The sequence below is a fragment of the Scaptodrosophila lebanonensis genome, unplaced genomic scaffold, assembly GCF_003285725.1.
Source record: "Scaptodrosophila lebanonensis strain 11010-0011.00,11010-0021.00 unplaced genomic scaffold, SlebRS2 tig00000001-arrow-pilon, whole genome shotgun sequence".
NCBI classification, from domain to species: domain Eukaryota; kingdom Metazoa; phylum Arthropoda; class Insecta; order Diptera; family Drosophilidae; genus Scaptodrosophila; species Scaptodrosophila lebanonensis.
The window spans coordinates 3,464,924-3,479,285 of record NW_022060529.1 but is presented as its reverse complement, the minus strand read 5'-3'; the positions used below and the strand labels follow the sequence as shown (position 1 = coordinate 3,479,285).

Genomic DNA, 14,362 nt, shown 5'->3' with positions numbered 1-14,362 from the left:
TCCAACAATTTTTGGGAGTAAGATCAAGTTAAAAAAAAAACTGCTATGTGGGCATATAACAAAAGGATACCAATTCTCTTCAAAATATATACTGAAATGTATGTATATAATATACCATAAATGGGCACATATGTACATATATATGTATGTATGTATGTAAGTATGTATATTTGATTATCACATACTTTTCACGCATTGATCCTAAAATAAATCCTTATAGAAATGCGATTATCATCATATTAATACATAAACAAAATCACGTGCTTAAATACTTTTATGTTTGTACGTAGTTTGTCTAGAAATCTTCGAAGGCACTTATACATATACACCTAAATCTGTTTTTACACGGTAAATTGGTTCCAGAAAAAAACGTGTAAGTAAAGACATTGATCATATGCAAAATAATGCAAGAATTACAGGAGTTAGGAAAAACACGGAGCCTTTCACCCTTTGGGTACAGGCTATAGAAATTAAGAAAATTTAAAACAAAAGTTTGATCGATTTTACCTCTCGGCATTCGAACTCACGCAAAGGGTGTATAAATACACACTTACATAGCGATTTCGTCTAAGTGAGTGTATGCATGTCTCCGCGTGTCGCATTTGTTGTAAAAAGAAATGTAGCTTTTTTGCGCCTTTTATTCTCTACATGAAATGTACACCTAATTCTGTTTTTATTTATATTTATATTTTGATTTTCCCCACCTATGTGGGTTTTCCCGATTTTCCATTCGTATAATCGCAATATATCTCGAAGACTATAAGACCTAAAGACACAAAATTTTAGTCCCAGGTGCCTTATATGAATACGCAGAAAATTTGAAATTTCCCTCTCTCTCCTCTCCCACGCAATCACTGATTTTCCATAACTCTCGTATTTCTTGGAATTTTTCCTTTAAATTCGGAAAATACCTCCAGTTAGTGATTATGAGTCTGTATGCTGTTTCATGATAGGACGATTTAATAGGAAGTCAGGGTATAACAACTAGATTTGACGGGAAAAAAGCCAAATTGGCAACACTGCCTACGGGTACTGCGCCCGCACTTATTGACGTCAGAAGTGCTTTTTCCGCCCCTGTATAAACGTCAATGCTTGCATCGTGGATTTCTGTCTGTAACTGCATGACAAAGACAAAAACCAAAACATCATAAAGAATTTATGATGGAAAGCAAATTTATTTCTCACTTTTTTCGTTTCCTATAATGTGAAAACAAACATAAATAGACAAGACAAACAGAATTAGAGTTGTGTCCGTGAAAAAAATGACGTCAATTTTGTAACAATTCACTATCCCACACATTTACGTACAAATGTTTGCAAAACTTTTAAATTCTGATATCTTGTTATGTGACATGTTTTGTTTTTAAATTCATTTAAATGTTACACAATTTAGCAAAAATGTCAATTGCTCTCATCACGATAAGTACTATACATTATTCAAAATTTTATTTTTCTGGTAAAGTATTTGTAAACTCCAATACATTTGCATAATTTTTATTATTATTTATGTACTATTAATAAAATATTCTGGTTCTGTGAAGTCGTGAAACGTGCCTGTTCACAATCACGCACGCACTTACTTCCACCTCTATTTGGAATATTTATTTGTTGCGTTTCTATTTTCGCAAATCGTGAATTCAAATAAAATGCTCAATGACAAATGTACCAGCTCTCGAAACATATCATGTACGCACATACACATATGTACATAAATATGTACATATTTTTTGATGTTTATTTATTTCGTTGATATTATTTTGACTCAACGGTATGTAGCTGTTTGTGCTCGCATTACAATGTTTGCGTTTGCACTCGTATGAGCAAGGTTTAGTCAGCGGTCAGCTAGTGGAGTTTCTGCTCTATTCTTCCTACACAAAATAAGCTTGAAATTGTGAATATTGTGGCAGACTACGACAGATCATAATATTTAGAAGTACAGCTTTAGACTCTCTTGATTCGCTCCAAATTCCCCTCAACTATATTGCAAACTTCAAGCAATAGATATACATACATACTTGTACATTCATACATACAAAATTTTGTTGTTGCTGCACATGTGCTCTCGTTATGGTTGTGTGAGAGAGAGAGAGCGTAGTCCAGCGCTGTCATAATTTTTTGAGCAAAAACAGCTACATTGCCAAAAAAATAAAGCTAAAAAAGCTAAATCCAAGGCAAAATAAGCCAAAAACCAAACCGGATTTAAAAACACTATTTTCTTGGTTAAATTTAAGGAAATATCTGTCCTAATATTTTCATATTAATCATATATTCTTAATTCATAATCTATAATAATAATATAAGATTCTTGTAAAAATAATAATAGAAAATTCACATTAAAATCAAGCTAAAAATTCTACAGTTGTTCATCTAAACCCACTGCCTCTTCGTCATAACATGATTACGTCCGTATCTAAAATTAAAAATTAATAAATACAATTATGAATGTGGTTTATTTTGCTTACAAAAAACATAACTTAAGCTTAAAATGGAGTTAAGCGTATTTAAATTCATCCCATTTCTTAATTTGGATTTAACTAAGTTCACCTGGCTGAAGACCCTCTCCACTTCGCGAACATTTTGTTTATACACTTTAGACATATGTATCTTAACGCAGCAAAGAAGAAAAAAAACGGCTTATGCTCGACGTGCCTGGAGGTGATTTTGATCGATTTTATTATCGAAAGTCGTTTATCACTGCTTATATTCATGATTTTAGGTGTTGACAAAGATAAGGCCAAAAATATGTGGTGAAAAATAAAGTAAAGCTAGAAAAAGGATAAATAATTTTTTTTTCAAGCTAGAATTCCCGCAACCCGCACTGGCTTTCAAAAAGGGTCAGATCTAGCGGGAAAAAAGCTAAAATGACAGCACTGACGCAGTCCGTTGAGAGAAATAAGTGTTGAGTAATTTTTGCTTTTGTGTTGTGTCTGTGCACAACATTTTAACTCGCATACATACAAGCTGTTGTTGGTATTTTCCCGAATGCTCAGTTCGTTCTTGTTCGTAGTGCAGAGCAGGTCTTCACAATGGCGAGTGGTAAAATATCGGTTTTGCAGCCGGGTCCGGCTTGGAATCACTTTGTCGATGCTTTGAAAAATTATCCGATACTTTGGAACACTATGCGCATTAAAGGAAATCCCGGGATTACGTCAAAGAATGTCGCTTTATTGGAACTGTTACCATTTTATCAAAGAATCGAACCAGAAGCAAACATGCGTACTCTACAAGCGCGGATAACGGCCATTGTCACCTCTTTTCGACGAGAAGCAGGAAAGGTACGGAGGGCAAAAGAGGACGGTCGTACCTACTGTTCGCCATTGTGGTACTTCGATCAATTGCATTTCATGTCATGCGATCCCAGCATAGTGCAATTGTATGATGTGCTCTCTTGGAAAGAGGACGAAGTGACCGAAAAGAAGTCAGCAGTAAATGAGCACAGCAAGCATCTAGCGACCCACGAGCTGATGTTAGCTATGGATGACGAGCTATCCCATTTTATGACAGATCAAATACCACAGTCAATTTCAGAAACACAATTGTTGCCAGATGTGAGATCACGACCCGATTCGGTACCACTGCTTGAACCAGAACTTGAGCAAGACCTTGAACTGGAACCAGATCCAGAATCTAATCTACATTTTAATTTACCACAAAATACATCGTCTGAAAATGTACCGCCAAGACGAACTTTAGCAGCAGAAATACATCCGCAGTTACCAATACAACCTGTGAATCCTAAACCTCGTCGAACAATGCCAGGTTCAGTTCCACACAGACAGAATCCCATGCCTCATCGGACACTCAGCAATATGCCGTATTCAAGACCAATAGCAGGTGCACCACCTACTCCACAACCCGCTAGTACCGAAGACGCATTCATCTATGCGACTAGCTGGGCCACATCCTTCCGCCGCTTGGAAGCAACTCAGCAGATCTATGCGAAGCGGGCCATTGAGGAAGTTTTGTCCTTGGGCCGGCTCCGCACACTCACATGGGGCTCTGTCAAACAGACGTTTCAGGCAGTGGGCGTGAGCAGATCACCCCATTCGCCCGCTCAAGCCTTGGAGGATTCCCAAATAATAATAAAATGCGAAGCAGAGCAACCAATCATACTGTAAAACATTGTATCAAAAGTATAAGACGTATTAACAATACCTTATTCGATTCCTTATCAAATACATTTAAAAAACTGTAAACACTGTGTTCAACGATTTCAAAACAAGAATAGAAATATCGATAACTGGTTTCCCGTTCAGAAACAGTACATACATATGTATGCATGTTTGAACATGCAGTCAAAGACAAAACAAACTGCACATTAAACACAAACGTAAATTCATGAATCTACATTTTTGTGCATGTTCGTGCACACGCACAGAGTGTGTGTATAGGGTGGGAAGGAAGTACAATCAACAAAAACAGCTGCATACACGTCGCATTCATTCCTCGTCTGCTTGCACATGCGCACAGTGGGCCAACAAGCGAGACGTTTTAACAAAAATTAATAATCGCCTTCAAAAAGTTTACTTGCCTAGTTTCCACTTACATATGTATGTTCATATTATAATTAGTATTATTATAACAATTATTTATTTATTTGTAATAGCGTATCTATAGGTAAACTATAAGCTAACAGAAAAATTATAGCATGGTTTGAGGTTGTTTACTTTTTTGTAGATTTCGTCCGATCGATTTCCAATTTAGGGTACTTATTCAACATAAATATATCTACAACTTGGCATTCAACGATTTTCAAATACATTTTTACCTTGAAAACAACAAACAAACAACTCAAAATATCGATTTTTATAGCCTGTACCCAAAGGGTAAAAGGCTATACTAGTTTCGTGCGAATGTACATACATATGTAACAGGCAGAAGGAGACGTGGCAGACCCCACAACGTATATACATACACATGTACATATATTATTGATCAGGGTGACAAGCAGAGTCGATATAGCCATGTCCGTCCGTCTGTATGAGCGCAAGGATTTCAGAAGGTACAAGGGCTAGAATTACCAAACTTGGTTTCCAGGTTCCTCTAAGCCTAGGCAGGTCAAGTTTATTTTTTTATTCTGATACACTCCCCCGCAATTCTTGTTTTTTTCCATAACTCCCGTAGTTCTTGGAATCTTCGAAAAAAAATTAGGTAGCTACATCCCGTTAGTGATTATGTGTCTGTATGCCATAAATAAAATCGGTGCCCATGCTCTGCTTGTAGCTCTGCCCACAGCTGTTGTTGTTGTTGCTGCTTGGGTTCAACTTTGTGCTGCATACATACACGCATATAAACACGCAGAGACACGATTCTGATGTAAATGTATGCTGTTGAAACATGTCTTTAATTTAATTTATATCCTTTTTTTAATTAAAAATACCTAATTAATTTAAAAAATACCTAATTTCGTGATCGTGTCGGGCCGAAAAAAATAATACATACATTCAGGGTGCGCCATCTTTTATGTCGGTATGTAGATATTGAATAACTTTGTCATTAGTGAACCGATTGACTTGAGTAGACCAGTGTTGAAAACCTCAGTTGAAGAAATTGTACAGAACCAAATTAAATAAAAATATCTCATACTTGAAAATTGGTTGTTTATTTTCAAAGATATTCAATGTTTACATACCAACATAAAAGATGGCGCACCCTGTACATATGTCCATCTCTAATGCAGTGTGTACAGCGATTGAAACAAGACCTTGAGTGCTTTACCGTTTTAGGTTGAACGGTTGTCTGAGCTGGCACATGTATTTCAAAAGAATTCTGAGAGGCATTTAGCGTTAAGCTTATTCTTCGAATGTACAAAATTCTTGCGAACTACAGAAAGAGGCACGCATTTAATATATACATCATACTGAATCGAAACATAATTTGTTGGAACAAATTACGAATTGTTGAGTGTCAAAAACAGTGCTATTTGCCCCACTGTACATGTGTGTCTGAACTTATAGCGTTTCAACCGCGCACACAGTCATGCATTTTGGTATGCGTTTGTGTATTTTAATTCGTGTTTATTTTTACATCGAGTGCCAAAGCCAAATTGATTTTTTTTTTAACTTTAAATTCAGCGAATGCCGAGTTTTAGGTGCTGTTATGTTGAGTGCGTGGCTATTTAATATTTGTAAGCTTTTCGTTTACATAATAATAAGTCCCCAAAACACATCTTAAAAATATTTAAAAGAAAACTTAAAAAACAAAAACAGTCAGACAAATGCCGATTTGCTTTGAACTCGCTCATGTACTTTTCCCTCATTCTTAATGAGAGAGTCAGTTCTCATGAGTAATTAGTTATACATGTGCCCGCTTGAACATGTCGTCGAACTCGATAAACGGCCACAACAGCGCGTTAGCAAGAATTTTTTCTAACGGTTTTATTTCATTTTGTTTTGTTCGTGCTATGTACTTATTAAATGAATCTAAAGCTGTGCGCAAGAGCGTGAGTGATGGATTAAAGATGAATTTCGTGAGCGTCTGGGATTTTAAAATTAATGTACATTCGAAAAGATCTAATACCCTTTTACACCGGATAGGAATGACACTATTTACGTATGCAAGTGTTATCTTAAATCATAAAATCAGCATTTTTTTTTAGGCGAAGTGTGTTTGGATGAATGATAGGAATTCAAAGACCGCTAAGCCCATATTCCCCAAACTTGGTTATACACAAACACTTTACAAATTTTCATAGTTAATCGCAATTATTTTATACGAAAACATCTCCAAATATCTACTGCGGATCATCTCCATCACAAACGTATTGATTCCACTGAAGATTACTCTTAGTTCGATCATTCTGCCGACGCACATCGAAGCAGTTGCTTTTATTTGAATTTTTAGTTTCTAGTCGTCTTTATAACAAAAGGAAAATTAAACCATCTCGAATTGAAGTCTCTAATGAACGGCACCGCACATGTGTCTCGTTCAGTGTTGCCATTTCTTTAGAAGGGGCACAAAAAGCTGTTTTTAACGGGAAAGAGAAAACAAAATTTAAAAAGTTTAACAAAAAAAATTATTTAAAAAAATATATTTGGCAAAATTAAAAAAAAACCGAAAAAAGCGAAATTTATTTTTAAAAAGCCAAACTTCCCGCTTCCCACAAATTCGAACTTTTTCTCACAAACAACAAGATTTGTCCAAACTGGAAAATAGCCAAATTGTCAACACTGGTATCGCTGCTGTTGTGAGAGAATTTTGTATAAAGAGATAGAGAGAGTAAAACATTGAGTGAGGAGCACACTGACCTGTACTCTGCTCAGCATTTCAACCCACACAATTACAGGCTGTTGCTTGCGTTTGTCTACGTTCTCAGTTTGTTTCTGTACGCGGTGCAGCGCAGTTTGATTCATAATGGACATTAGACTACGTTCTTTCAAGTCGAATCCGACATATTGGAATGAATTTGTTGAAGCATTTAAAAGTCGTCCAATACTTTGGGGAATAGGCAGTAATTTTCAGAAGAAGAAATTGGCTTTTTTGGAACTTCTGCCATATTATCAGAAAGTCAACCCCGAAGCAACTTTGCATTGCCTGAGACAGCGGACAACAGCCATTCGTGGATGTTTTCGACGCGAGTACGTCAAGGTACAGCAGGCGAGAGAGGAGGGAGAAATTTACACTCCTACTTTGTGGTACTACAACCACGTGCGATTTCTGGCAAGTGCTTATGGGAAAAAGAACAAAAATCCCAAAAAGCCGGTAACCTTCTCAGACGACTCAGACGAGGACAAACATTTCACTCCTGCTTTGTGGTACAAAACCCGTGCAAGGGCTTCGAGGAAAAAGAAGAAATGCAACAAAAAGTCCGAAATCCTCTCATACAATGCTACCAACGAGGGTCCGGCCCTAGATAATTCTAGTGGAAAAGCAATGAGTCAGCAATTGTCAATATCAAAAGCCGATTCGGGATTTCAGTCACAATATAAGCTCGATCTTACACACGACTCGTTTTCAGAAGAAGATCTTATATCAGATCTTGAGTTTGAAGCTGAATTAAATGAACAGACACAATCAGATAATCAAACGACTAGACGACCATCGAAAACGAAAGATCCACTTCAGTTTGCAGTACAGTCCGTGAGTCCTCCACTACGACAACCAATACCAGCTTCGCTTGCCTATAAACAAGCCGTGCAGCAACAACCAGCTACCAACAACGTGCCGCATTCTGGTCCAAGTCCACAAATCTGTAGTGGAGAAGAATCGAATATCTATGCGACTAGCTGGGCGACATCCTTCAGCCACCTGGACGCCACTCAGCAGATCTATGTGAAGCGTGCCATTGAGGAAGTGTTGTCCTTGGGCCAACTGTCTTCGCTCACATGGGACTCGGTGAAACAGGCCCGTCAAACAATGGACATGGCCAGATCCCACTACACGGATCTTGAGTTTTCCCAAATACCTATGGAATGCGAGTAGTAATTTGTCATTGTTCGAGAAATAAATCATTAACTTCAGCAGCAGTGGCTTAACTTGTGGCATGATTTCACATATTTGCACATTAATTAAATTTAAACTGGTACATTAGCTAAATACATCGTTTTGCACAGCAAATTATACTAAAATTTATTATTTCGCTAATCTTAACAAATTAAAATATATTACATTAAAAAAAAAATCAGTTTCTTTCGGTAAAATCATCGTACATACATATGTTGACAAACATTTAATATCAAAAGGAAATAACATACACGACTTCTGCTAAGCTAAAAAAAAGACCAAAAAATACCGAATAATGCGATCTTGATTGGAGCTATTATTTAGTGATGCGGTATTAAGCTTAAAATGGAATCGTTTTGAAATTTATTCGTCCAGTTCATTTTTTATTAGTGATGAATAAATTATGGATAACGAATGTTTGTCCCAGAAAAAATTTCGAATTCTTAATTGAGGACTGGAAAAATTGCTGTTGTTTTGTATGCAGTATTTATTTTCAATTTTAGCAACTATGGCTGTGACAATGCTGAGACGCCTAATATTCCACATTTGGATTTTGCAGCTGGTTCATTAAAAGCATTGAAAACAATTAGCATTTGGATTGCAGTTTGAAAGACCATTTTGTACCATTGTTCAGCAAACGAGTCAGTTGGAGTGGACTAGAGAGCGGCTCTCTACTGTTAACTCGCTCTCTCTGGCTCTCTTGTTTTTTGCTTGTCTGTTGTGAATTTGCCTTTAACTCTTAATTATGACGAAAATAATGCAGCTGTTCGTTATGGTGATGATAATGATGAAGATGTTGGCAATGTTGACGATGATGTTGATTGTGAGCTGCTACATCGAGAGCGCCGCTTCTATACGCGACTATGTACATATGCATGTATGTATGTATGTTCAAATGTTTGTACACATGTGTGAGCTACTTCGAGTCAATTTTGTGTTCATTGTTACTGTTACTGTAAGAATCTTTTGATTACAGCAGCAAAACAAAGACAAGTCCATGTCCTTTGCCTTGGTGGAAGGATTTTTATAGCTGTGACGCTGCGCTTTGATGAAATGCATGAAATTTTATGACTGTTATCGATTTCTTACACAAGTAAGAAAAGCCACTGAAAGTCTTACCAACTCATAAAGCTGTAATTCAGCCCAGCCCTTAAACCAGTGATTTAGTCAAGTGCCACAATAATGAACATTTTAATTAAAAAGTCGAGCCCTAAAAGTGTTATCGGCGCTATTGTTGTAGCTGTACTTGAACCATAAACATGCGTTGTGTGCGCAAGCTGTACTTTGCGAAAATTAAATTAGCTAACTGTGTTGGTTGTTATCGGCATTTTGATGTCACTTATGAATCGCAGCTGTATGTAAATCGGTCGTTGTAATCAGAGTCCAATAACGTAGGAAAGGTACACCTGCGTTACAAACATATTTTCACCTATACCTAGGCCACATGCTTATTGGTGCCTGCCATTGCACAATTATGTTGGTCTCCAAATAATCGCAATGAAACGCGCGTGGGTGAGTTTTCTAATTAAGGTTGATTTGCATGCGAAGAGAATCGGCCGGTTGTTTTCTGTTCGAGTGTGTGGGGTGGTTTGCGCTTTGTAGTCGTTGTTTATTGCTTTGCTGGCGAGCACTACAAATCGTACACGGTACTCCCATCCAAATTGACCTTTTTCTCTCTCTCCATCGCCACCCTCTGCTGTTGTATGGTTCCCCGCAATGCTCACGAGAGCGATAAGAGCAACAGCACTAGTAGCAGCAGCGCCAAATGTAAACAACGACAGCAACTCGCTTGCAGGTCTCGCCACATTCGTTGGGTTCCTCGTTCGCTCTTTCTCAATATACACATTAAAAGGAAACCTTCCTCACTTTGTCGGTCAATTTGTAACAACCTGTTTTTATTTAAAAGGGTTTAGTTTATGATTCATATGTTCATATATTAACAAACAATTGGAATACAGTCGAGCTAAGGAGTTATTTTCATAGAACAACAATATTTCTCAGAAGTACTGTGTCTATAGTATCTATTCATTATAAGAGGGCGTTTTTATTGGGCATCAATATTCTCCGTATTTTTTTTGTTCCAATATTTGTGGAAACAAACCAGTTTCTTATAGGAAAAATATAATTCTTTATGATAGCTTAATAATCTGGTATGATTGGTCTCGACATATCACATTATTCGTTAATGAAAATAAATCGGTGAAGTAGTGTATATACACACATTAAGTGTTTGCCAATTAAAAGCAATTTTTTGAAGATGAGACAGAAAAAACTTTTTTTATAAGGGAGGGTATGCCATCTTCGGTGCTCCGTTGATAAGTTTCATTCTGCGTTATTCGCTCGCGCGCTCGCTGGAGCGCCTAAAAGTGCGGTGCTGTTGTCGGAATTGCTGTGCGCCTGTTACTCGATTTGGTTGTTTTGGATTTCGTTTGTATGCGAGTGCGCTCGTTCGATTTGAATTCAAAGTGCAATTTGCTACGAGTAGAGACGCGAAGTTTCTTTCAAGTGCGGGCACACACACTCACCCAAAGACACGTTGGTTTTTTAATTTTTAAAGACTTTTCTTGATGCGTGTTTTTGTTGTTCTCTCGAGTTTTATATCTGGCTTAAATGCTGCACCAATTGCTTGTGTCAAAGTCACGCTCTGCCTGCAAACCAGTTTTAAGCCCTAAACATACACATACACACGCAAACACCTCTCCATACATATGTTTATGCACACTAATGCATACTAGGGATGGGCATGAATCGTGTTAGTTTTTGCAAGCTCGCTATTCAGTACAAATAATAGTAAGAGCAAAATAAATTATTTATTAAAAATTATTCGATAAAACTTTTCTAGACACTCTATAAGTTTCCATGAATTCGACGTGTTCATATTTTTATTTATTATTTTATTATTATTTTTATTCATTTTGTGGTCGTGTCGTGCCAGGCCGAAAAAAAGCCAACCTAAGCCCATCTCTAATGCGGACTCACTCATAACCTGGAGCGCTGTTTACAGCTTAATTTCCCTGTTTTGCTATTGTTGTTGTCGCGTTGAGTTCACGTGCCATACATGAGTTAGTTGTTGTTGTTTTGGCTCATTTGCGCTTATCGGCAACCACAGTCGGAGTCGGATTCGCAGTCGCAGTCGGACTCGCACTCGGCTGCTTGCTCGGTTTTTGTGGAGCTGGAGAGGGGGGCCCTTCGTGCGACCCAACGACCGTTGACTCCACGGCGCTCAGCTCCAAGTCAGAGTCGATTCGTTGTCGCCTGTTTGTCATTCATTCATTCGCATTCGCTACTCGGTAGCTTTGCGAACGGGTGCGCGCACAGTGCAATTTACAACAAAAACAGGAGCGTAGAATACAAAGAAAGAACAAAACAAAAAACAAATAAATGAAATAAAAATATACGACAGTAAGTCGCGCGCGCGCTGCTCATTTGCCTTTAATCAGTTGTTGCTCAGTTATTGTTGTTGTTGTTGTTATTGTACTAGGCTGTTTAACGTGCGTAATTGTTGTTGCCATTATGTACTACGTACAAGTATAGTATTTACTTTTTATGACCACACACATGTGTTGTTCTTAGTGGGTTCTCTAATCGAAAACGACTCACCAATCGCCACTAAACAGAATTATCGTTGACTTTTGCGTTTGTTTATAATTTATTTGTGTAGTATACATACATATGTATGTATGTATTATGTAGGGATTATTTATTTTGGTTCCTAAACACATATCTACGTTATATACTTTTTTGTTGCAAATTGGCACGTAGCAGTTTTTTTTTTTGCGTCAATGTTTCCTTATCAGCAGCAGTAGTTCTACATTCCTGTTGTAGCTTCCCAATTAAAAGTCTTGATCTTTTAGAAGAAAACAATATTATAAAATTTCTGACGGATTACCCTCATTTAAAATAAATGACACCAAATACAATTCTTATCATTTGTACTCTTTAAAGAAGAAACGAAACAAATAAATAAAACTATTTGTAGTCTTTAAAGAAGGAACGAAGGAAGGAAACAAAACCAATTACCATGGGAAATGACAAAGAGTTTTTATAATGGAAACAAGATGTATCTAGATCTTATGCATATTGTGCGCAATAATTTAATAATAATTCAATTAGTTTTTAAAATTAATTTTGATTTCCTGGATTTCTTATGTTCTTATCCGTTTTATATTATTACAGATGCTTCCAGATGCGTTCCAGCCCAGTTGCATTTACGTCGTTACATCATAAGCCTCGCCATGTAGGAAAATATCTTAATTTTTGAATCTTCCAATATATCTGCTTTAAATATTGAGAAATCGTTCGTGAATGCTACTAGCACTAGCAAAGAAAGAAAAAAAAAAAACAGCTTTAAATTGAACAACAACATCAAAACGCTTGAACGTGTTTGCTGCTGCTTGTCTTGTTCTTCGTGATTTCGTCGTCAGCGTTGTTTCTCTCCGAGATCGGAAAGCAGCAGCCGCCCACGAACGAAACAAAGCGAAGCAACGAGCCCAAGCAGAACGCGAACGCGCACCACGGACGCATTTATGGATGCGGGCGGCCTGCCAGTGTTTCAGAGCGCCAGCCAAGCAGCAGCAGCCGCCGCCGCCCAGCAGCAGCAACAACAACAACAACAGCAGCAGCAGCAGCAACAACAACAACAGCACCACCAGCAACATTTGAATCTCCAATTGCAACAGCAGCAACATTTGCAGCATCTGCAACAGCAACATCAGCAACAACAGAGTCTGGGAATACATTTGCAGCAGCAACAGCATTTACAGCTACACAATGCACAGGCGCAACAGATACAAGTGCAGCAGCAGCAACACGTCACACAGCAACAACAACAGCAGCAGCAGCAGCAACGACAACAACAACAACAGCAGCAACAACAACAACATTCGCCATACAACCCCAGCCTTTCAGCGACAGGCGGAATTGTCGGCGGCCTTGTCGCTGGCGGCAACGGAACTGGCGGCGTTGCGCCTGCAGGAGCAGGACCGAACACAAACAACAACGGGAACGGCGGCGGCAACAATGGCAACAACACAAACGGCGGCAATGGCAACAACGGCAACAACAATCCAGGCAATGGCCCATCACCTGGAGACGCAGTGCCGGCTAAGCGGCAGCACATGGTCGAGCGGCTGCGTCGCCGCATGGAGAATTATCGGAAGCGGCAGACGGACTGCGTGCCGCGCTACGAACAAACCTTCAATACTGTGTGCGAGCAACAGAATCACGAGACCACTGCACTTCAAAAACGTTTTCTCGAAAGCAAGAACAAACGTGCCGCTAAGAAGACTGAGAAGAAACTCCCGGAGCCTCCAGCGGCAACGCAAACGATGCTAGCAGGACAGCTGCAGAGCAGCGTACATGTGGTGAGTGCAAGTTTCTATTCCACCCATTAATTGGTCAGTTCGATAGGTGGGGAACTCTATTTGAATGCCTCGAATTTTACAGACTCCTTCTAGAAAAAGGAATATTGGAAATATTGCTAAAATGTATGATGTGATTAAAACATTTATATTCGCCCAACTATTGGAAAGCTTTGGAAGGTTTCTTAAATAGTTCTGAGATATACTAGTGTTCAATTTAAAGACCTATCTTAGTACTTTCATTATTTCTTAAAACCTTTTGTTTGCACTTAAATTCCTTTCGACTATATGAAGTTCTATATTTACGGATCCTTTAAACACTTTGAACTGTTTGATAACGGTGAATACTTCAATTATAATACCCGACTCGACCAATCATACAGAAATTTAGTATCGAATGGGTAACAGATTTGGTTTTGGAAACATCTATAATTAGATAATTCGAAATATTTAATTGTGTTTGAAAGAAAGAAGGAATGCTTTTAATATTATTAGGTTTTCTTGTATGCGATATGCGTATGCGATATCTCGTGAGTAAAATCCTACGTGTAAACAAGAAT

The 14,362-nt window shown here is 38.0% G+C and overlaps 1 protein-coding gene across 1 annotated transcript in view; it reads left to right on the top strand.

Moving 5' to 3' along the window:
* Positions 1 to 14,362, top strand: part of LOC115634590 (neurogenic protein mastermind) — a 122,709-nt gene that overhangs the window by 27,315 nt on the left and 81,032 nt on the right. The window contains exon 3 of the mRNA XM_030532419.1: positions 12,619 to 13,805. Within this exon, the coding sequence (XP_030388279.1) occupies positions 12,969 to 13,805 (837 nt within the window). The 5' untranslated portion in view covers positions 12,619 to 12,968. The remainder of the gene's footprint in view (positions 1 to 12,618; positions 13,806 to 14,362) is intronic.